This window comes from Eubalaena glacialis, chromosome 4, assembly GCF_028564815.1.
Source record: "Eubalaena glacialis isolate mEubGla1 chromosome 4, mEubGla1.1.hap2.+ XY, whole genome shotgun sequence".
Lineage (NCBI taxonomy): Eukaryota > Metazoa > Chordata > Mammalia > Artiodactyla > Balaenidae > Eubalaena > Eubalaena glacialis.
In genome coordinates this window covers 170,845,927-170,871,735 of record NC_083719.1, presented here as the reverse complement: position 1 = coordinate 170,871,735, position 25,809 = coordinate 170,845,927, and the positions used below count along the sequence as shown (strand labels likewise).

The window sequence follows — 25,809 nt, the reverse complement described above, 5'->3', positions numbered from 1 at the left end:
CCACACAAACTATGGTGAACATCGAACGTTTGGGGCTCAATGTTTACACTTAAATTTCACGTGCTTTAACACTCTCAGGAGGGAACCCACACGTTCCAGTGTGTATCTGAGCAGGAAACCCAGTCACGCTGTGCCTGGACCTCTGACCTGCAGAACTGTGAGCTAGTCAAATAGGTATTGTTTTCAGTCAGTGAGAGTGTAGTAAAAGCATTAATATTCTACTCAACCTCCAGGTTCGTGGACAAAATAAATGATTGTCATTGTTTTGGGCCCCTGTTTCGGGGTGGTTTCTTATGCAGCGATAAACAATCAGAATACCTATACTTATGAAAACAGTAAGGTATATTTATACATTTTAACTGCTTTGAACAATCACTTAAAGAATGAAGAACTCTATTATATGCCGTCATTGGGAGAGGAACTGGCATCACTTTCTAGAGAGTAGCTTTTGGTACCTAACAACAATCCTACATCAGGAGTTTACCCTAAGGAAATCAAAGATGTGGGCAAAGATTTATCTACCAACACGATGTCATAAGATCGTTTATAACCAAACCCTAGAAGAAAGCTAAGAGCCTCCAAATTGGGATTGGTTTCAATAAAAATAGCTCACCGTATGAAGGAATGCGCTGTGAAGCCACTAAGAAAAGAATGACAAGAGGTCTCAACCAGAGTTTATGAATGGGCTTCAGGAGTTCTACATTCAAAATATATCTGTGCGTTTCTCCTGGGAGATGATGCATAAGCTTAATCAAATTCTCTGATGTAGAAGAGTATTTAGTGACATGGCAAAATATTTTTGAAACTTTTTTAAGACAAAAGAGCAGATTAGGTGTGTGTACATGCAGAGGTGGCTTTTATTTCCTTCAATAAGTTGTTCACTGTTTTCAAAGATTTGCTCAATGAACATATATTTTTATATTCAGAACATGTTTAAAAAATTGAGAGTCTAAGAACTTCAAATTCTTTAATGTTTCATTACTAAAGCCAGTCAAGTTTTCAATGGGGAAAAAGGGGAAAAAATTGCAAAATTCCTCTACTTTTAATATAATGGTTTAATCAATCTTCTAAAACTGATTTCAAAGAAATTCTAAACAAATAAGCAAACAAACAAAAAACCCTCACCACAGTCAGAGGAAAGTAGACTAAAATTCCTGACTGGTTCTAAAGAGCACATCAAAGTGCAATTACATGAAATAGTTTCTCCCTCTAATGGAGGGAATTAGAACACAGTGTGAAATTTTTGTGAAAAAAAGTGTACCCTCCTCCTACAAAGTATTAATAATTCATGTCCCTTACATGGAAATATGGAACCAAAAAAGTTAGAAAGTAAAATTGCTTGATATTCTATTACTTAAGTAAGACTAATGATAAAGCTTTGGAATAATTTTCCTTCCTGTCATCTGCTCTCCTTCCTCCCTTCTGTACACTGGCTAGGGTGATTTTTCTGGGACAAAGCTCCCATCGTATTGGATATCAAATTTTATGTTCAACTTTTCTCCATTTAACATTGAAATCAATCATTTCTCATATAATCAGGGGATTCATAACCTTGATTTTTTTTTTGTGGGCTACAAAATATTCCACTGAGTGGGTTTACTGGTTAACCATTTTACACATTTAAATTCTTTCCAACTTTTCAATATTATAAGACAAAATAACCATTTTTATGCATGAAGGCTTTTTTCCGTATTGAGAATAACATTCTTACAATAAATCCATAAAAATGAGTTTGAGATCAAAGCAAATGAATATTTTTAAGGCTCTGAGGTACCTATCTCCAAACTTCTTTCCAAAAGATTTCTGAGATTTTATACTGCCATCAGCGATGTATCACTTGGTATATAACCTCTACTATAACTGTTGGCTTACTTCCTCACCTAGAGTGCAAGTTATTTGAAGATAGGGGGTGTATATTATTAAGTGTTTATCCCCAGCACCCGTGCCTAGCACAACGTAGACGGTCAATAAGTAATTGCTTAATAAGGAAAATCCCTGCCAATACAAGATGTACGTGTGTGAAAGACAGACTGTGTGTTTTTCTCTAACTGGATAGATGAAAACTTGTCATCTTCTTTAATGTGCAATTTTTTTGCTTATAATTAGTAATTAAATTTCTCTTTTATATTATATTGTAAAAATTCAGATTCTCTGAGGCAAATGGGCCTGGCACTACCCATTAGCTATATAACCTTGGACAAGTTCTATAACTCTAGGCCTCAACTTCCTCATCTATAAAATGGAGATAAGCTCCCATATCACAGAGCTCTTGTGAGGATTACATGAGTTAAAACACATATAAAATTAGAAGAGTGCTTGGTACACAGCATATGTTCAATTAATGCTGAATGAATGAACACGTGAACGCAAGCAGTAGTGAAGGGCTTAAAATGAAATAGTCTCATCCCACTCCCACATCCAGCACTCAAGAAGCGACCGATTCTGTACGCAGGTTTTTAATTGTAAAATACGATATGTGTACTGAGAAGTGCACAGGACAAAACTGTCAATGTGACAAATAAAAAGAGAATACTTACATAACCACTACTCGAATCTGAAAGTATTGATACTTGTCAGCATCTCAAAAACCCCCCATATCATTTTCTCATCACAAGCTTCTTCCCTCTTCCCGGTTAAACACCATCCTCATTTCTCGACAATCATTTCCTTTAACCTGCATGCATCCCTAACAAAAGAGTTTAGTTTTGTCAACATCTAACTTTATGTAGAGGATCATAGTATATGAAGTCTTTTCTATCTTATTTCTTTCACTCAACATTGGTTTAAAAGATTCATCCACATTGCAGCCTGTAGCTCTAGTTCATTCAATTTTATTGCTTGATAGTTTTCCCACTGTATGAATACACATAATTTATTTAATTTTTGACTCTTAATGGACATTTGGGTTGTTTTCAGTTTGTGCTAATGCAAATCATGGACAGGAATCCTGCTGTACCGCTTATTCTGGTGCATTTACACAGGGCGGGGGCGAGGGCTGCTGGGTCACAGGCTATTTATATACCTTCAGTTGATGGAGAGTGCTAAACGCTTTCCAAAGTAGTTGTGTCGATTTATACTCCAGTATAAGCAGGGTAGAAGATTCCCACAGTACTCCAGGTCTACAATACCTGATACTACCAGACTTTATTTATGTATTTGTCAATCTGATTGGCATATAGTTTCATTGGTTTTGACTCACTTTTCTCTCATTACTTAATGAAGTCGTACACTTTTCTGTGTTTACTGGCTGTTTGGATTTCCTTTTTTATGAGGTTTACGTCAACTATTGTTATTTTTTATTCTTATTTTTAAAATTATTATTTATTTATTTTTGGCTGTGTTGGGTCTTCGTTGCTGCGTGCAGGCTTTCTCTAGTTGCGGCGAGCGGGGGCTACTCTTCATTGCAGTGGCTTCTCTTGTGGAGCACAGGATCTAGGCGCGTGGGCTTCAGTAGCTGTGGCACGTGGGCTCAGTAGTTGTGGCTCACAGGCTCTAGAGCGCAGGCTCCGTAGTTGTGGCGCACGGGCTTCGTTGCTCCGTGGCATGTGGGATCTTCCTGGACCAGGGCTCGAACCCGTGTCCCCTGCCTTGGCAGGCAGATTCTTAACCACCAGGGAGGTCCAACTATTGTTATTTTGAATTCTTCTCCATTTCCAAGTAATACTCTTACATGACTATTTTCTGACTAAATTTGAGGCATTATCTGTTCACTTTCTGATTTACTAAGTAAGGGTTTAGTTCCTTTACACTCTTTCCTATGTCCACACTGCTCAGTAAAGTTATGTCATCATTAGTTATTCCACTGCTCATGATCTCTTTGACTTGTAGTGATATACTTAAAAACCTACATTGTTGATCCACCATAAACTCTCTCAACGTCACGCTTTGTAAAATGAGGACATTCATACCATCTTCCCTTTTTTCTACCTCCTGTCTACCTTCCAAACCTAGCTTTTACGTTGTCAAAGTTGAAATTTATATTCTGTTCTATGTGCAGTTAAGTCTTCTGTTATTTGAGAGTCAGTAGGGAGTAAGGTTTAAGAGAACAGGCAGAGAGCCTAAACTCAAAGCCTCGATCCAACGCTAAATTCGGTACAGCCTGGGCAAGTTCCTTCCCTGTCTTAGCATCCTTTTCTCAAAAGTGGGAATGATATTAGCACCAACCTCATAAGCCTATTCAGAGGATTAAATGAGTTAATAATGCAAAAACACTTAGAGCCTAATATATACTAAGTACATACTAGTACACAATACATTTCATACATACCAAGTTAATACTAATACATACTAAGTATAGTTTAGGTTAGTTATTTGTTATTACATGCAAGTTGACAATAAAAGCTGCAAACCAAGACAGTATTGCCATTATTACAATTAAATTAATATTGCCCACTGCAGATGTACTGTGTCTCTGTGTATAGACTACACCTCGTTCCATACTGTGTCAGTGTCACTGCCCTTGTGCAGGGTGACCACATACCCCAAGCCGCCGTGGGCTGTTCCAGTTTATACCTGTTGTCCTGATGTTGCAGCATTAGAGCGCCTCCTTACACTATTGAAGTGTAAGGAGTTTGGACAAGTTCTGGTTTGGACAACAAATTAGATAGGTGGTCATTACCCCTGTGTGTCACTGAAAATGGGGACATCTATAGTGTCAAGTTTAAGTGGATTCTTCTCTTCCTCACCAATAGTAGGTTAAAAATCAACCATAGTTTAGTTTGCTTCATGTTTATGTCAGTATAGCCTTTTCTCCTCTGGAGTTCAAGTTCCTTCTCCTCTTCCTCTCCCTCCTCCCTTCCAACAGTGCCTAATACCTAGTAAGTACAATATGCCTCAAGGTGTTTCTAAGCTCTCAATCACACAATCAGTAGAAGCCTCTCCAATCTAGACTAGCTGCTCTCTGCACTGAATCCCCTATTACCTTCCTTCTTGGTTTATTGCCTCATTTTGCTGGATTATTTCTATAAATAGCTTAAGGTGTAGCACAGGAGGTAAATTTTTCAAATTTCTTTGTGTACAAAATATCTCATTCAGCCTCCACTTATGACTGATAGTTTGGCTGGATACAAAACCCTAGGGTGAAAATTATGTGCTGGAAAAATTTGGAGGTATCTTTCTCATGCCTTCCAGCATCCATGGTGCTGATGACAAGTATGATAAAGTCAGATTTTAACTTTTTTTTTTTTTAGGTGACCAGTATTTTTCTCTCTGGAATGGATGTATCCTCTCAGTATTTTATTCTATTTTAATTTATTTTTTCAGTATTTTAAAGTTTCACAGTGAAGGGTGCCTAGGTATGAGTCTATTCTTGTTCATCTTGCTCAAAACTTGAGTAACTATTTTCAATCTGAGGCCTGATGTCTACTTTCAGCTGTGGGGAATTTTGTTGCCCTTTGACAGCTTCCCTCCATTTTTTGTCTGGGTCTGGAGTTTCTAATGGTAACATGTTGGATCTCCCAGATGCAGCCTCTCTAACATATTGCTATCACATTTTCCATTGTGTCGTTCTTTTTTATATACTGAGAAATTTTTTAAATTCCTACTGAATTTATTTCAGCAACCATATTTTCATTTCCAAGACACCTCTCTTGCTTTCTGACCATTCTCTTTTTAATTAACACCCTAGTCTTATTTTATAGTTGCTAGCTCTTTTTAAACCTCTCTCAGGATACTAATTAGGGTTTTTTCTTAAATTATTTTGTTCCCTAAATTGTCCCCGGTCCTACCAGGATATGTTTTCACTCTTTTTCCCCCTCTCTCATGTTGTAAGCTTTACTCAACTATCAATCAGGCAAATGACAGTTATTTTCTATTTAAGAATGAGCGCAGAAAGCTCCCTGAAGTCAACGATTGATTGGCTTCTTATGCAGGAAGAAGTGGGGAGTGACTGTAATAGGATCCCCCCCAAACACTCTTTTCTAGGGTGTAAAAACTCACACTAGCTGCCCTAGTTCTCCCCAGTTTCACTGTTTTCAAAATTAAAATCATCTCATTTCAGGAGCGTGAGGGCGGGGCTGGGAGTCCACTCCTCCAAACACAACCCTTCAATGAGCTCCCCTATTTCAGTCACACTTTTAACTAACTCCACCCTCTCTCCTACATGCGCATCAAAGCATGAAGCTACTTCTGCAGGTGGGGTCAGAATCCTCCTCAGTTGCAGGTGGTCCCTGTGCATATTCTAGGTGATGCTTTTCCTCTGTTCTTCTACTGCTTCAGTTTCACACTCTTCCACGTGTCTTCCGTCTTTCAAAACTATGTTGAAATCTCTTGACTGTTGTTGGCTTATGTACTTAAACACTTTGATACCATCCTTGTAGTGTCTTGTCAAAACGGAGAAGAGCTGCAAGGGTTCTCAGTGCATTCTAAATCTGCTATTCTGTGGTCCCAGTGTTTAAAGTTCTTGGTCTTCCCCAGTCTATCACTGCTTTTCGAAATACAATCTCCTGTTCTACTCATGAAGGAAATGAATACAACACATCTAAAATGACAAGGAATGCGGGTTAGATGCTCTAGGGTCTTGTCGTACTCTGCAATTTACTAAGAAACCACTTATGTGCTACAAATTGTAGGTGCTCATTTATAAAACGAAAGGGGGTAACTCTACATGAACTATAGATTTCTCCTACTGTAACATTTCATAATTTTCTAAGTTTTCTTAAAATTTCTCTATATTATCATTAATTTTAATTAAAAAATAAAAATCTAACTTTCTCTTTTGAAAATCAAAGAGTAATTACCATAGTCCTACAATAATGGGATAATTAGTTCTGAAACCTGTCAAGTTTCATGTTTCATACGAAAAGAGAATTATATTAAATAATTTTTAAAAATTAAACATGGACTTTGTAGCACAAAGACAAGGTTCCCCCAAATGGTATTCCCTTATTTACTAGAAATGTTCAGCTCTGTATTAAAGTTGAAATAAAACAAATATATTATTTTTGAGGTGCAAAAGTTTTTTATGAAAATCAGTTCTTCTCTTCTGTCCATACAAACAAAAGTATGGAATCACATTAGATGTCAGGTTTATTAGGGAATATAATGTAGCTTCTTGAGGTTTTTTATTTTAGGAAAGGAGAATATTAACATCAAAACTTTTTTCAACTTTACTTTTATTTAAAATGAGGCCATATTTTCCTCTTATAAAAAGAGAGTTCAACTAGAACTGTCAATTTTCTCATTTGTAAAACAAGAGCACTGAATCAGCTGACTATATTCATTCAGAACTCAATTTCTTTATCTTATGATCACTAAGGTTCTCCCTAAATCGAATATCCTAAGGTTCTAAGGAAAGGAAACTATATTACTAACGACATGTTTTGATTTTTATTTCTTAGAGTTCAAATGTCCACCATTCACCTTGGTCTAAGCTTAAGGAACCATTCAAGGGGATACAATGCAGATGGGAGGAGAAAACAGAACCCTCACTCAAGCTGTGCAGTGTTGCAATCAGGCTTCCATTTCAAAAATAATCTTCTCTATAGCTTTAAAGTGATAACTTTGTACCTGCAATGCTTCTTGTTTCAAATTGATTTTCTCTGGCTCTTCCTGAACACTTTCTGAGGAATCTTCGACCTCTTCGATTTCTGAGGAGGAAGGACTGTCTACTGTCACAGTCACAGGAAATTCTGATGGACCTGAGTGTCACAAGAAGAAGATGGGAAACCACAGAGTTGTTAAACTTAAGTGCAAAGAAAGAAGACAAGATTGTATAAAAGATAACACAAGCCAGATACCAAATATCCAAATATTAGAGGACATTTAACAAAAGTGATCTGAGGTATCATTATTTATAAATGTCTCTCACTGCTCCTTAGTCTAAAACAGGCAATGACTAAGTAAAAGTACAGTAACTTATTTTTGCTATGTTACTGTACAGACCTCTGTTGTACATGGTTAGGATTAGTAATGGGAATTGCCCATATTATTTTATTAAGTTTCTTTCACAGAAGCCAAGTGAAGAGCCAAGATAAACATTTTTTCTCAGATCAACTTTATACTGCAAATGAAAAATTTATTCTTTACCATCAGACGAAAACAGTTTGGAAGAAAATGTAGTTTTTCGGAGGAAAATACATCAGTAAAGGGAATGATGAATAATCAGAAAGTCAACATATCTAAGCTGTGAATAACAGACGTTAGAATTTTAAAAAATAAATCACATACACATACACAACTAAAACTGACCCATCAAAAATTTCATCTTCTCATCACCCTTAAGCCAAAACTAGGGTAACAGTAATACAATTCTCCTGTCAAGCTTCACTGCCACTGCAATGTTGTTCCATAGGACATTTCCAAACATTTAAAAACTGACCTGGCCACAACCCCATAAAAGTCTACAGATCATACAGAAGTGTGCTGGGATTATATAACTACGCAGAAGACAAGTCACTAGGACATCATTTTCACAACAAGCAGCAAACCTGCAGCATAGGAAACTCCCAACAGGAGAACGAGGCGCACACCCCTCCCTCTGGGCATGCAAGGGCAGGACTGACACCCAAGGTGCTCTTCTCTCAACCTCAGCAGTGGTGCCTTTCACAGAGCAACTATGCAGTCTCCCAAGACCACTGCGAAGGAGAATCTGATACTGACAGTATTAGCTTGCCAGGACGCCATAAGCGAGGGAATGTGTGTGGCCTTGGTGAGAGAGCAGAGGTTTGGGAGATGTTGCTTTATATTGGCTTTCAGATCAGGAATTTGTACATATAGCCTGCAAACAACATTTCTTGAAAACATATGAACATTCTTGAGTATGACAGCTCCACGTGAGGGGTCAGAAATGGCAGTCAAGTTCGTTTCACTGGGTAACAGCTGATTTGCAGACTGGAGAACAGGCTTCCTTGTTTACAGACATAACCACAAGGCTGCCAGTTGTGTGCGAAATCCACACAACTACACGGTTGCATTGGGAGAGCGACCAGACAAGTTCTACATGGATTTATTTCAGAGAGGGAAATGCTTCTTGTAAGGCTCTGTCAGTTTAAAAAGCAAAAAGAATGACCACCCACCTTTCCCAATTCAACCCCTACATATCATAAATATGATAGCTACATACCTGCACCTGACTACATACATCACGAGTCTGATGAATGGAAAGCCCCTAAAAAGATATCAACAAAACGAAGTTAGATCTTGATGTAAATACATCACCAGTTAAATCCAGTTAATACAACTATTTAGTATTATGTACAGTATCCATACAGAATTGTGTATAAAAATAAATAAGCTCAAAAGAAGGACCTGGAGGGCTCTGCTACAGAGAAAACTGAACAGAATTCAGCCGACTGGCTTGGTGATAACTCTCTGAACTGCTGAGAGGCCCCTTCAGTTCCTATGTTCAGGATGGTTGAGATTTCAGTCTCACTTCTTTAAATGGTGATATTAATCGTTCTCTAATTTACCACTCTGTGTGACGAGGGTGGACCTGAGATTAAGTGTCTCACCAAGAAGATAGGAAACCACAGAGTTGTTAAACTCAAGTGCAAAGACTGGGGATTCAACACTATAGTTTATGCAACAGCAATTCACATTACCATTTGCAAAAAATTAGTTGGTTGTCCAATAGGGATCATAAACATCCATTTAACATGAGCTACTGAACAGATACTTTACACAGTAACTCCTTCAAGTACTATTTAAAATCAATTCTCTTTGTTTTCTTAAGCAATTGTTAACCCCCAATTTCGTGAATACTACCAAGTAAGTCACGTGAAAATCATCTAGAGCAATCTATTTCACTTAGCAAGACTAAAGCTATAATTCAACAATTTTATTTACTGTTCTATGACAAAAATTACTATGAACAGCTATCCCCTGGATAAGTAATCAGCTAAAGCTAGTCTGACTCACTAAATCTGATTTACTGAGTTAATAAGCCAGTTGATTTAGAATAGGTCTAATGCAGATTTCTCATCCATTCTGCATTAAACTACTTCCCATGCCTAAAATGTCTTTTTTCCCATTCGTACATCTCCAAACTCCTACTTCTGTGCTGTAGGGCTTGGCTCAACTACACCTGCCTTTAGTGAAACTTTTCTCACCTGCACAATTGGAGATAATTTTAGTCTCCTCATGACTCCCACGGGGTTACCTCTGTTGTGACACTTGAGAAACAACTTGAAACTCCCAATTACTTTTTGTTTTTCTTCCTTAGAGGGCTCATTAGGCAGAAGCCATGTGTGAGTTATCTTTTTTCCTCTATAGAAAGCACCAGAGACCGCCCACGTAATGGAAGTTCCAAAATAAAGAATTCTGAACGGCTGAAAAAGACAGGGAATGCAAACACGTTACCTGTTGCTTTTTGCACATTCTGCAGTACGCCACGGCAGGAAACCAGACACACCAGGTGGTAGAGGTTCAGGAGCATAACATTCTTTACCAGCAGAGTGTTTCCTTCCATTACTTACAGGTTTCTTTGTGGCCAATCCTATGTTTGACAAAGCACGAAAGAAGGAATCAAGATGCACCAAAGGTCTACAGAGCAACTCTCAAACGTGTACAGTTTGAAAGGAATCAAACAGGCACTGGACAATGATGCCAAGGCCATTAAAAAAAGGATCGTTTTGTAAAAAGGTTTTACATAAGCCAGCATTTTTTAAAAATATAAGTTCTCTACAGTAACAAGTTATTTTAACTAAAACAAAAGTATTGAGATGTGCAGAAATGGAAAAATAAATTTTTAAAAAATCCCGAAGTATGATCCATTTTATGTATCATGCAGAAACACTCAAGTTTATTGAATCTTAGAACACCTTTGGCATTTCTGAATCTCTAGGATAGTGAAACACAGGTACACCCATGACTTCTGCCAAACAGAATCTTCAGAATTAGACCAAAATTTCAATTTAAGATGAATTTTTCTATGTAAAAACAATAAAAGTTATAAGACTGCAAGTTGCTGGGTGGTAGGTGAGTCAATGTTACTCTCCTATAAGCCTGTCAACCTTCACTGCTCCTTTGATTTCATATAGAAAACACACAAAAAAACAAATGAAACCCACTGGATAAAAGAGTGAAATGTGGAGACTTATCCTATATTTCAGTAGTAAAGAGGCAAGTATCTTTATATGAAATATTTGGTTGCAAAAACTAGACCTACGTGTTAATATTTTATTTAGAACAAGCCATATATTAAAATTCACATTTAAATATTTAATTTGAATTTACTGAAAACAAACATCATAGGTTAAAATGGTTACATTTATCCTTCAAATCTATTATATTTCATGTTATTTTATTTATTTATTTTAATAGATCTTTATTGGAGTATAATTGCTTCACAATTCTGCATTAGTTTCTGTTGCACAACAAAGCGAATCAGCCATATGCATACACATGTCCCCATATCCCCTCCCTCTTGAGCCTCCCTCCCACCCTCCCTATCCCACCCCTCTAGGTCATCGCAAAGCACCGAGCTGATCTCCCTGTGCTATGCTGCTGCTTTCTACATTTTAGCAGCATTAGGATGGAGTGTAAAATAGAGTGTATGTGGTAATATAGGATAAATATTTCATAGAGTGTAGCTTATTGATAATCACCACATGATCCTGTGTGATTTAACATGCCTCTTAAAAATATATAGGAGCTCAGTTCATTTTGTGCTATTTTATTTTGTTTTTTAGCTTAATTACCCTCCAAAAAAATGTCTGTATGCATGTGGTTTGTATGTGTATACCCTTCCTTTACTTTCAGAAACTAATGCAAATACATTTGTATTAAAATTTTTTTTAATTACACTTTCCGTGTTAGGAGATAAAAAAAAATTTCTAATAAAAGTTCCCATCTTTTTTAGGCATACATAACTACAATATAAATGTGACACAATTCACACCATTATCTTACCCCTATACTCACCTGGATCTAAGTATATACCCAGCTATTGATTTGGCTTACCTCTATGTCTCCAAATAACTGAAGCAAATACAAAAAATAGCCCAAGAAATAAAATTACTCTTAAAATACCTCAATGAGCTTGTATACTTCAGTTACATTTCCACTTTGTTTAATCACGCTAAATAAAAAAAAATTTTTTTAATTGTATTCTCTTTAATTGTATTGTACTAATATTACAGAATTCCTAATATGTTTTACATATACATGTTTTATTTATATATATTTCCATTTCTAATATTATAGCAAAAGGCAACTTAGCTATTTTAAGAATGCTTTACATATCATATAAATTTTTAATAATAATATGTAATTAGTGTGATACCACAAATCTTAACTTCTTTGTATGTACTATTTGATTATTAAAATATTACTGTCTTGAAATAACAATTGGCAGACAAATCATAAGCTTTTTTTTTGATTTCATAAACACTCTTAACAACTTCTATTTAATACACTATTGTCCAAGCAAGTTGATTAATGGAGAATCAAAAACATACATCTTTAAGTAGAAAAAGAAAAGTTGTATTTATGAAGATGTTTACAATAGTTTATTTTAGGTTATTTCCAATTTTTCACCAATTTAAAAAATGGACCAACTCAATGAAACCTTCTGAATCCAATGTTAAAAAGTATAACTATGAATCATAAAATTGAAATTTAGTATGAAAAGATAAGAATGGCAAATTATATTGAAGCTATGTGGAATTATGTTTATAGACAACAGGAAGAGAAAATAAAAATGTAAACAATGGGAGGAACCAAGATGGCGGAGTAGAAGGACGTGCTCTCACTCCCTCTGCGAGAACATCGGAATCACAACTAGCTGCTGGACGGTATTCGACAGGAAGACACTGGAACACACCAAAAAGGATACCCCGCATCCAAAGACAAAGGAGAAGACACAATGAGATGGTAGGAGGGGCGCAATAAGAGTAAAATCAAATCCCATAACTGGTGGGTGGGTGACTCACAGACTGGCGAACACTTATACCACAGAAGTCCACCCACTGGAGTGAAGGTTCTGAGCCCCACGTCGGGCTTCCCAACCTGGGGGTCCGGCAACGGGAGGAGGAATTCATAGGGAATCAGACTTTGAAGCCTAGTAGGAATAGATTGTGGGACTTCGACGGGACTGGGGGAAACAAAGACCCCACTCTTGGAGGGCGCACACAAAATAGCGTGCGCATCGGGACCCAGGGGAAGGAGCGGTGACCCTGGGGGAGACTGGGCCAGACCTACCTGCTAGTGTTGGAGGGTCTCCTGCAGAGGCAGGGGGTGGCTCTGTTTCACCGTGGGGATGGTGACGCTGGCAGCAGAAGTTCTGGGAAGTACTCCTTGGCGTGAGCCCTCCCAGAGTCTGTTATTAGCCCCACCAAAGAGCCCAGGTAGGCTCCAGTGTTGGGTTGCCTCAAGCAAAACAACCAACAGGGAGGAAACCCAGCCCCACCCATCAACAGTCAAGTGGATTAAAGTTTTACTGAGCTCTGACCACCACAGCAACAGTCAGCTCTACCCACCATCAGAGCCTCCCATCAAGCCTCTTAGATAGCCTTAACCACCAGAGGGCAGACAGCAGAAGCAAGAAAAACTACAATCCTGCAGCCTGTGGAACAAAAACCACATTCACAGAAAGACAGACAAGATGAAAAGGCAGGGGGCTATATACCAGATGAAGGAACAAGATAAAACCCCAGAAAAACAACTAAATGAAGTGGAGATAGGCAACCTTCCAGAAGAAGAATTCAGAATAATGATAGTGAAGATGATCCAGGACCTCGGAATAAGAATGGAGGCAAAGATCAAGAAGATGCAAGAAATGTTTAACAAAGACCTAGAAAAATTAAAGAACAAACAAACAGAGATGAACAATACAATAACTGAAATGAAAACTACACTAGAAGGAATCAGTAGCAGAATAACGGAGGCAGAAGAACGGATAAGTGACCTGGAAGACAGAATGGTGAAATTCACTGCTGCGGAACAGACTAAAGAAAAAAGAATGAAAAGAAATGAAGACAGCCTAAGAGACCTCTGGGACAACATTAAACGCAACAACATTCGCATTATAGGGGTCCCAGAAGGAGAAGAGAGAGAGAAAGGACCAGAGAAAATATGTTAAGAGATTATAGTCGAAAACTTCCCTAACATGGGAAAGGAAATAGCCACCCAAGTCCAGGAAGCGCAGAGAGTCCCATACAGGATAAACCCAAGGAGAAACACGCCGAGACACATAGTGATCAAATTGGCAAAAATTAAAGACCAAGAAAAATTATTGAAAGCAGCAAGAGAAAAATGACAAATAACATACAAGGGAACTCCCATAAGGTTAACAGCTGATTTCTCAGAAGAAACTCTACAAGCCAGGAGGGAGTGGCATGATATACTTAAAGTGATGAAAGGGAAGAACCTACAACCAAGATTACTCTACCCGGCAAGGATCTCATTCAGATTGGATGGAGAAATCAAAAGCTTTACAGACAAGCAAAAGCTAAGAGAATTCAGCACCACCAAACCAGCTTTACAACAAATGCTAAAGGAACTTCTCTAAGTGGGAAACACAAGAGAAGAAAAGGACCTACAAAAACAAACCCAAAACAATTAAGAAAATGGTCACAGGAACATACATATCGATAATTACCTTAAACGTGAATGGATTAAATGCTCCAACCAAAAGACACAGGCTTGCTGAATGGATACAAAGACAAGACCCATATATATGCTGTCTACAAGAGACCCACTTCAGACCTAGGGACACATACAGACTGAAAGTGAGGGGATGGAAAAAGATATTCCATGCAAATGGAAATCAAAAGAAAGCTGGAGTAGCTATACTCATATCAGATAAAATAGACTTTAAAATAAAGAAGGTTACAAGAGACAAGGAAGGACACTACATAATGATCAAGGGATCAATCCAAGAAGAAGATATAACAATTATAAATATATATGCACCCAACATAGGAACACCTCAATACATAAGGCAACTGCTAACAGCTATAAAAGAGGAAATCGACAGTAACACAATAATAGTGGGGGACTTTAACACCTCACTTACACCAATGGACAGATCATCCAAAATGAAAATAAATAAGGAAACAGAAGCTTTAAATGACACAATAGACCAGATAGATTTAATTGATATTTATAGGACATTCCATCCAAAAACAGCAGATTACAGTTTCTTCTCAAGTGCGCACGGAACACTCTCCAGGATAGATCACATCTTGGGTCACAAATCAAGCCTCAGTAAATTTAAGAAAATTGAAATCATATCAAGCATCTTTTCTGACCACAACACTATGAGATTAGAAATCAGTTACAGGGAAAAAAACGTAAAAAACACAAACACATGGAGGCTAAACAATATGTTACTAAATAACCAGAAGATCACTGAAGAAATCAAAGAGGAAATCAAAAAATACCTAGAGACAAATGACAATGAACACACGACGATCCAAAACCTATGGGATGCTGCAAAAGCAGTTCTAAGAGGGAAGTTTATAGCTATACAAGCCTACCTAAAGAAACAAGAAAAATCTCAAGGAAACAATCTAACCTTACACCTAAAGGAACTAGAGAAAGAAGAACAAACAAAACCCAAAGTTAGCAGAAGGAAAGAAATCATAAAGATCAGAGCGGAAATAAATGAAATAGAAACAAAGAAAACAATAGCAAAGATCAATAAAACTAAAAGCTGGTTCTTTGAGAAGATAAACAAAATTGATAAGCCATTAGCCAGACTCATCAAGAAAAAGAGGGAGAGGACTCAAACAGGAGAAGTTACAACAGACACCGCAGAAATACAAAACATCCTAAGAGACTACTACAAGCAACTCTATGCCAATAAAATGGACAACCTGGAAGAAATGGACAAATTCTTAGAAAGGTATAACCTTCCAAGACTGAACCAGGAAGAAAAAGAAAATATGAACAGACAAATCACAAGGAATGAAATTGAAACTGTGATTAAAAATCTTCCAACAAACAAAAGTCCAGGACCAGATGGCTTCACAGGTGAATTCTATCAAACATTTAGAGGAGAGCTAACACCCATCCTTCTCAAACTCTTCCAAAAAATTGCAGAGGAAGGAACACTCCCAAACTCATTCTATGAGGCCACCATCACCCTGATACCAAAACCAGACAAAGATACTACAAAAAAAGAAAATTACAGACCAATATCACTGATGAATATAGATGCAAAAATCCTCAACAAAATACTGGCAAACAGAATCCAACAACACATTAAAAGGATCATACACCACGATCAAGTGGGATTTATCCCAGGGATGCAAGGATTCTTCAATATATGCAAATCAATCAATGGGATACACCATATTAACAAATTGAAGGATAAAAACCACATGATCATCTCAATAGATGCAGAAAAAGCTTGTGACAAAATTCAACACCCATTTATGATAAAAACTCTGCAGAAAGTGGGCATAGAGGGAACCTACCTCAACATAAGAAAGGCCATATATGACAAACCCATGGCAAACATCATTCTCAATGGTGAAAAACTGGAAGCATTTCCTCTAAGATCAGGAACGAGACAAGGGTGTCCGCTCTCACCACTATTATTCAACATAGTTTTGGAAGTCCTAGCCATGGAAATCAGAGAAGAAAAAGAAATAAAAGGAATACAAATTGGAAAAGAAGAAGTAAAACTGTCACTGTTTGCAGATGACATGATAGTATACATAGGGAATCCTAAAGATGCCACCAGAAAACTACTAGAGCTAATCAATGAATTTGGTAAAGTTGCAGGATACAAAATTAATGCACAGAAATCTCTTGCATTCCTATACACTAATGATGAAAAATCTGAAAGAGCAATTATGGAAACACTCCCATTTACCATTGCAACAAAAAGAATAAAATACCTAGGAATAAACCTACCTAGGGAGACAAAAGACCTGTATGCAGAAAACTATAAGACACTGATGAAAGAAATTAAAGATGATACCAACAGGTGGAGAGATATACCATATTCTTGGATTGGAAGAATCAGTAACGTGAAAATGACTCTACTACCCAAAGCAATCTACAGATTCAATGCAATCCCTATCAAATTACCAATGGCATTTTTTACAGAACTAGAACAAATCATCTTAAAATTTGTATGGAGACACAAAAGACCCCGAAGAGCCAAAGCAGTCTTGAGGGAAAAAAATGGAGCTGGAGGAATCAGACTCCCTGACTTCAGACTATACTACAAAGCTACAGTAATCAAGACAATATGGTACTGGCACAAAAACAGAAACATAGATCAATGGAACAAGATAGAAAGCCCAGAGATAAACCCACGCACCTATGGTCAACTAATCTATGACAAAGGAGGCAAAGATATACGATGGAGAAAAGACAGTCTCTTCAATAAGTGGTGCTGGGAAAACTGGACAGCTACATGTAAAAGAATGAAATTAGAATACTCCCTAACACCATACACAAAAATAAACTCAAAATGGATTTGAGACATAAATGTAAGACCGGACACTATAAAACTCTTAGAGGGAAACATAGGAAGAACACTCTTTGACATAAATCACAGCAAGATCTTTTTTGATCCACCTCCTAGAGTAATGGAAATAAAAACAAAAATAAACAAATGGGACCTAATGAAACTTCAAAGCTTTTGCACAGCAAAGGAAACCATAAACAAGATGAAAAGACAACCCTCAGAATGGGAGAAAACATTTGCAAACGAATCAACGGACAAAGGATTAATCTCCAAAATATATAAACAGCTCATTCAGCTCAATATTAAAGAAACAAACAACCCAATCCAAAAATGGGCAGAAGACCTAAACAGACATTTCTCCAAAGAAGACATACAGATGGCCAAGAAGCCATGAAAAGGTGCTCAACATCACTAATTATTAGAGAAATGCAAATCAAAACTACAATGAGGTATCACCTCACACCAGTTAGAATGGGCATCATCAGAAAATCTACAAACAACAAATGCTGGAGAGGGTGTGGAGAAAAGGGAACCCTCTTGCACTGTTGGTGGGAATGTAAATTGATACAGCCACTATGGAGAACAGTATGGAGGTTCCTTAAAAAACTAAAAATAGAATTACCATATGATCCAGCAATCCCACTACTGGGCATATACCCAGAGAAAACCATAATTCAAAAAGACACATGCACCCCAATGTTCATTGCAGCACTATTTACAATAGCCAGGTCATGGAAGCAACCTAAATGCCCATCGACAGACGAATGGATAAAGAAGTTGTGGTACATATATACAATGGAATATTACTCAGCCATAAAAAGGAACGAAATTGAGTCATTTGTTGAGACGTGGATGGATCTAGAGACTGTCATACAGAATGAAGTAAGTCAGAAAGAGAAAAACAAATATCATATATTAACGCATGTATGTGGAACCTAGAAAAATGGTACAGATGAACCGGGTTGCAGGGCAGAAGTTGAGACACAGACGCAGAGAACAAACGTATGGACACCAAGGGGGGAAAACCGCGGTGGGGTGGGGATGGTGGTGTGCTGAATTGGGCGATTGGGATTGACATGTATACACTGATGTGTATAAAATTGATGACTGATAATAAAAAAAAAAAAGAATAAAAAAAAAAAAAAAGAAAGCCTGTGGGTGAGATTTTAATTTTTTAAAGTAATATTTATATTACATTAATTAATTTATTTAAAAATACATTGATGTTCTCATCAAAAGGAAAAAATTTTTCTTTTTCTTTAATTTTTGTATCTACATATGGTGATGGATGTTCACTAAACTTATTGTGATAATCATTTCACGATGTATGTAAATCAAATCATTATGCTGTACACTTTAAACTTATACAGTGCTGTATGTCAATTATATCTCAATAAAAATGAAAAGAGGGCTTCCCTGGTGGCGCAGTGGTTGAGAATCTGCCTGCCAATGCAGGGGACACGGGTTAGAGCCCTGGTCTGGGAAGATCCCACATGCCGCGGAGCAACTGGGCCCGTGAGCCACAATTACTGAGCCTGCGCGTCTGGAGCCTGTGCTCCGCGACAAGAGAGGCCGCCATAATGAGAGGCCCAAGCACCGCGATGAAGAGTGGCCCCCACTTGCCGCAACTAGAGAAACCTTCGCACAGAAACGAAGACCCAACACAGCCAAAAATAAATAAATAAACCCAAAGTTAAAAAAAAAAAAAAACTGAAAAGAAAAAAGTAACAGTACTATTGATGGTTATAAATAAATATGGAAAAATAATCAATTTTTCTAGTCTTTCCTATAAAACTTATGGAAAAGTTTAAACGTAGAATGCCTAGCAGGACCATCATATAACTGGTGCCCTCTACATAACTGGTTTAAATATTTTGGAAAACAATTTGATTATTTTTATTAAAAGCCAAAAAGTGCCTTTACCTTCCTATTCAATAATCTCATTTTGAGAATTATTCATAAAAGGTATTAATCATAAAACACGGAAAGAAAATGCACAAAGCCTTGTACACACAAAGCTTGAAGCAATCTGAATGTTCAGTATTGTTTGCTGGGACTTCCCTGGTGGTCCCGTGGTTAAGAATCCACCTTCCAATGCAGAGGACGTGGGTTCGATCCCTGGTCTGGGAACTAAGATCCCACACGCAGCAGGGCAACTAAGTCTGCATGCCGCGACTACTGAGGCTGCGCGCTCTGGAACCCGTGTGCCACAACTAGACAGAAGCCCATGCGCTGCAAAGAAAGATCCCGCGTGCCGCAACTAAAACCCAACGCAGCCAAAAATAAATAAATAAAATAAATAGAATGGTTTCTGTTAAAAAGAAAAAAGATGGAGCAGTTTGTGTCACGGCTGCAGTCTGGTCATCAGGCAGTTAGCTTTTTTTTTTTTTTAATAATATTGTTTGCTCATTCATTTACTCATTCAGCATTTTCCCCCCCAAGTGCCTACTAGGTTCCAAGCACTAGGGGTAAAACAGGGAAAAAAAGAAAGTCCCTTCTCTCACAGAACTTACATTTCTGTGGGGGAGATAGAAAATAAATAAAGAAGCATAGTACATCCATGTATATAAATACACATGTATAGCATGTTAGATGGAGAAAACTAAAACAGCGAGGGGGGCAGGGAGTACGGAGAGGAGCAGGGATGGCTTCAGGGTGGTGACATCGGGGACTTGAAGGAAGTGAGGAATCAAGCCTGGAAGCTCTGTGGCAGAAGACTGTGCCCCTCAGAAGGGGCAGGTCTTGACGTGGGAGCATGCTCGGCATGACTGCAGAACGGCAAGTAGGTCAGTGCAGCTGGGGCAGCCTGAGCTAGAGCGCGAGTAGCAGGCAAGGGCAGAGCTGGAGAGGACCAAATCTCTTAGAGGAGTTACAGGCCATGAGAAGAAACTGGGTTTTACTCTGAGTGAGACTGGAGGGTTTTGAGCAAGAAGGTGACATAATTATGATCTAGCTTTTAAAAGGATGGTGGGGGAGAAAGTGGAGAGCAGTCAGGAAACTACTGAAATAATACAGGCAAGAAACGATGGTGGGTTGGGTCAGCATGGTGATGACAGGGGTGATGAAAGCGGTTGGATTCTGGACAGAATCTGAAGGCAGATCTGACAGGATTAATTAACTACAGTGTAATTGAATGTGATGTGTAAGACAGAGGAATTAAGGAGGACTCCAACATTTGGTCTGAGTAACAGGAAGGATGGAGCTGCCACCTACTGAGATGGGGAACATGTGGGAAGAGCAGGTTTGGGGGTAGAAATTAGAAGTGTGTTCTTGAATGTGTAAGATTTTAGATGCCCTTCATTAAAAAAATTTTTTTTTCCTTTATGGTTTGTTATAGGATACTGAATATAGTTCCCTGTGCTATACAGTTGGACTTTGTTGTTTATCTATTTTATATATAGTAGTGTGTATCTGCTAATCCCAAACTCCCAATCCATCCCTCCCCCAACCCCCTCCCTCTTGACAACCACAAGTCTGTTCTCTATGTCTGTGAGTCTGTTTCTGTTCTGTAGATAAATTCATTTGTGTCATATTTTAGATTCCACATATAAGTGATATCATATAGTATTTGTCTTTCTCTGTCTGACTTACTTCACTTAGTATGATAATCTCTCGGTCCATTGATGTTGCTGAAATGGCATTATTTCAATCTTTTTTACGGCTGAACAGTATTCCAGGTATATATGTACCACATCAGATGCCCTTTAGACAGCTGTAGCAGCAAGCTGGTGCCTCGCCCATCCGTGCCCCTCACGTGGACCACATCAGTGCACTTAGGACTGCCTGACCACCCAAAGCCAGCACCTCCACTGCTTAGCCAGAGGGCTTTCTCAAACTAAGACAATCTTGAAGAACACAACACAACACACAGAGTGGTGGTTTCCTCCCTAAAAAGAGAAAGGCTTAGGGGCAGAAATTGTTTCCTTGCCTCCTGCTTTCTGCCTTTGAATGCCTTTGTTTGAGAATGTGGTGATTGGTGGTGGTGTAATCATGAGGGAAAGTCCAAGGGAACTGAAGTGAGGCCAAACCCTGGCATTGTAGAAATGAGCAAATTTTAGCAGCCACTTATCTTCAGGGTGCCTGCTGTGTGAGCAGAACAAACCCTTCTTATTTAAGCCACTGTAAGTCAGGTCTTCTCTGACTGACAGTTGATTCACTGCTTAGTAATAACACTAGTTAACTTTATCAAGGACTTACTATATACTTAGTAAGTGTTTACCAGTCTAAGCACTTTACATGTATTTCCCCATTTAATCCTTATAATACCTTTACAATTATTATCTCCAGTTTAGATAAGGAAATTGGGCCTGGATAGGTTAAGCCAGAATATGAACCCAGGCAGTCAGATTCCAGAGCCCTTGCCCCTGAGACTCTGCTATACTGCCTTCTAGTATTTGTGGTTATATAATTTGACATAAAACTATAACTATAAACCTTACTGTGGTAAATTATTTTTCACCTACACATAAATATGGACATTAATCAGGTATAAAAAACTTCAAATATAAGAGGTAAATTTAGATAATATTGTGTATGGTGAAATAATGATTAAAAAACTATTCTCATACTCCTCTCTGCAATTTTAGAGTTAAAATGCTGTAAGAGATACTTAACACTTAATACGTAAGTTTAGTTATCTTCTCATTATACAAATAAAATAGGTAATAAAGGGGGAATCCCAAACTATTATACCAGCCAGTATGCCTCCACGTACAAGTATCCCAAACCAGAAGTGACCAGAAGTGGATGATGTCAGGTGGAATTTGGGAATAGGAGAAAGGTACAGGGGAACATAATGTTGACCTCATATTTCCCCACTCCTGTTTACAACAGAAATTCTCTAAAGAATTGCTAATACTCACAAGTTGTACTTCCACCCATCCCACTCTCTCTTGAACCAATTAATCAAACTTTCAACTCAACCACCTGAATAAATTGCTCTTGTCATGGTCCCCAGTGATGCTGTGTGGCTGAACCTCACTGAATCCATTTTGTCAGCCCCTTCTTAGGCCCACAGTCCTACCCCTCCCCTTTTTGCATGACTGAGCTATAGCCCACTCACAGGAATGCACCCAAGTCATGTAAGTTTCCTATCAACTTTTACCCTTGCCTCCATCTGATATGAAACCTGGAAGACTGCCTTTTGCTGACACAGATGGTTAATGATCGTGAGACCCCCAGGGGGAAGAAAAACCCTGGGTTCCTATCAGTGCGGACATGCTTCCCACTTGGTAGTCAGATTCTGTTTTTAGCTTTGGCCCCTTTAAGTCCCCCTGTACCCCTTTTGTTGGCACAGACTGCAGCTGTGTATGCCTCTGGATCCTCATCTGCAGGATTATTTTCCTTTGAAGTATCATTTAGATTTTCCTTTAATGAAGATCAATTGGTAATAAACCATGTGCTTTTGTTTACTTGAAAATGTCTTTATTTTGTCCTTGATCTTATAAATTAGTGTTACTGGGTACACAATTGTGAGATGACAGTTATTGTCTCTCAGCACTTGGAGAGATTATTGTCTTCCAGCTTCCCTTGTGTGTTCATAAGTTTGTTGTCAGTCAATTACTATTCCTTTGTAAGTAAGCTGACATTTATTTGTCTCATGTTATGGGTTGAATTGTATTCCTCAGAAAGATAGGTTAAAGCCCTAAACCCCAGTGCCTAAGAACGTGACCTTATTTTGAAAGAGCGTCATTGTGGACACCATTAGTTAAGATAAGGCCGTACTGGAGAAGGGTGGGCCCTTAATCCAATATAACTGGGTGCCTTATCAGAAGAGGAAGAGAGACACAGACACTCAAAAGGGGAATGCCATGTGATGGGGAGGCAGGCACTGAAGCGCTGCAGATGCCAGCTAAGGAATGCCAAGGACTGCCGCAAATCACCAGAAACTAGGGAGGGGAGGGAAGGGTTCTCCCCTCTCCTTCACAGGGACCAAGGCCCTGCTGACAACCTGGAGTTTGGACTTCCAGCCTCTAGAACTGTGAGACTATATAAATTCCTGCGATGTTAAGCCATTCAGTTTCTGGCACTTTGTTACAGCAGACCTGGGAAACTAATGCAACTGACTTTAAGATGTGTTGCCTTTTATGTTCTCGGTTTCACTACACTGTATCTAGATTGGATTTCTTTTTACTGGTCCTGTTCTTAGTGATTCCTCATCTATAGATTTTTTTTTTTTTCTCATCTATAGATTTATGTCTCTTATTGGTTTGGAAAGTCCTCACCCATTATATGAACCCATTATATGAACAGATGCTTACCTCCTTTCTCTAGATTCTCCTTAAGGGACTCTAAGTAGATTTAAAGTAGGAGACTGCCTTTTCTATCCTCCCTGTCTTTATTTATTTGTTTATACATTTATTTATTTCATTTATTTATTTTTGGCTGCGTTGGGTCTTCGTTGCTGCGCATGGGTTTTCTCTAGTTGCGGAGAGCAGGGGCTACTCTTTGTTGCGGTGTGCGGGCTTCTCATTGCGGTGGCTTCTCTTGCTGCAGAGCACAGGCTATAGGCACGCGGGCTTCAGTAGTTGTGGCACGCGGGCTCAGTAGTTGTGGCTTACGGCCTTAGTTGCTCCTCGCCATGTGGGATCTTCCTGGACCAGGGCTGGAACCCGTGTCCCCTACATTGGCAGGCAGGTTCTTAACCACTGTGCCACCAGGGCAGTCCCTATTCAGTTTTTAAATATCAGTTAATTGTTTTAGAAGTTTGTGGCAGATTGATAGTTGTCTCTCAATAGTCATTTTCTCCTTATTTTAGTAATATAACTTCTTAATTTTAACTGGTACATGACCATCCACAATAAAGTCTATATTTCCAATTTGCCCTTCAGCAAGGAATGACCATGAACTAAGCTCTTACCATGGGATATAAAAGGAAGTGGTGTGCACAATTTTTTAGGAAGTTTTCTTAAAGGGAAAGGCATGTCTTTTTCCTTCCCTTTTTTCTTCCTTTCCTCTACTCCATGAAAGGAGTATACTTTCCCGCACCATTATGTTGGACCTGGCTGTGTGACTTGCTTTGGTTAATGAAGTGTGAGCACACAGGACATGTGACACACCTGAGCAGAGCCTTCAAGTGATTCTGTGGCTTAGCCTCTTGTATGCTTGTTTTCCATCATGAGGAAAATACAACCCAGGTGACTACTGCTCCTTTAGTCTGGTTCCTTGAATGGGAGACGTGTGGAACTGATTCGTACCTCGAGCACAGCACAGCAGCTGACTGCCCCTCCCTCCAGCTGTCAAATCCCAACTAACTTAGAAATAAATATTTGTGGCTGTTTATAAGCCACTGAGTCTTTGAGGGCAATTCCTTTACTTTCTTGCAGGTCAGCAATTTGTTAAAAATTATTATTTTTTTTGAATTTATTCATGATTTAGTTTCCACTGTCCAGCTATTAAGAATAATGCTGCTATAATATTCATATACAAAAGTTTGTGGTTTTGTGTGGATATTTTAAATTCTTTTAGGTATATAGCTAGGAGTAGAATCGCTGGGTCTTATGGTAACTCTATATTTAACATTTCAAGGAACTGTCAGACTGTTTTACAAAGTGACTACACCATTTTACATTTCCACCAGGTGTGTATGAGGGTTCTGATTTCTCTAAATCCTCACTAACAGTTACACTCTTTGATTATGGCCATCCTAGTGGGTGTGGTTTCTCATTGTGGTTTCGATTTGCATTTCCCTAATGACTGATGATATTGAGCATCTTTTCATGTACTTATTGGATATTTATATATCTTCTTTGCAGAAATATCTATTCAAATCCTGTACCCATTTTTTAATGGGTTGTTTTTTTATTGTTGAGTTGTAAGAATTATTTACATATTCTGGGTATAATATCAGATATGTGGTTGCAAATTTTTTTCCCATTCTGTGTATCGTCTTCTCACTTTACTGGTGGTGTCTGAATTAGTCTACTAGGGCTGCCGTAACAAAATACCACAGACTGTATATGACCTCATTTAACCATAACCAGCGCTTTAAAAGCCCTGTCTCCAAATATAGTCACATTGTGGGGTAGGGCTTCCACACATAAATTTTGGGAGAACGCAGCTCAGTCCAAAACATTCTGCCCTCTGGATACCCAAAATTCTTGTCCTTCTCACAGGTAAACACATTCACCCACATCCCAAAGTCTTAACCCATTCCAGCATCAACTCTAAGTGCAGAGTCTCACCTGAATATCATCAGGTATGGTTGAGACTTGAGATGTGATTCACTCGAAGGCAAAATTCCTTGCCAGCTGTGAGCCTGCGACATCAGACAAGTTATGTGGTTCCAAAATACACTGGTGAGACAGGCATAGACAGATATTCTATTCTAAAAGAGAGAAATCAGGAAGAAGAAAGGGAAATGGGTCCAAAGCGAGTACAAAACCCAGCAAGGCACATTTCATTAGATTTTAAGGCTCAAGAGTAATCCTTTTGGGCTCAATGCTCTG

At 38.4% G+C, this 25,809-nt stretch overlaps 1 protein-coding gene across 1 annotated transcript in view; it reads right to left on the bottom strand.

Annotated features, from left to right (window-relative positions):
• Positions 1–25,809, bottom strand: part of LOC133090234 (centrosomal protein of 78 kDa-like) — a 38,366-nt gene that overhangs the window by 5,745 nt on the left and 6,812 nt on the right. Inside the window, 3 exon segments of the mRNA XM_061188576.1 lie at positions 7,507–7,637; positions 9,062–9,106; positions 10,297–10,432. Of these exon segments, the coding sequence (XP_061044559.1) occupies positions 7,507–7,637; positions 9,062–9,081 (151 nt within the window). The 5' untranslated portion in view covers positions 9,082–9,106; positions 10,297–10,432.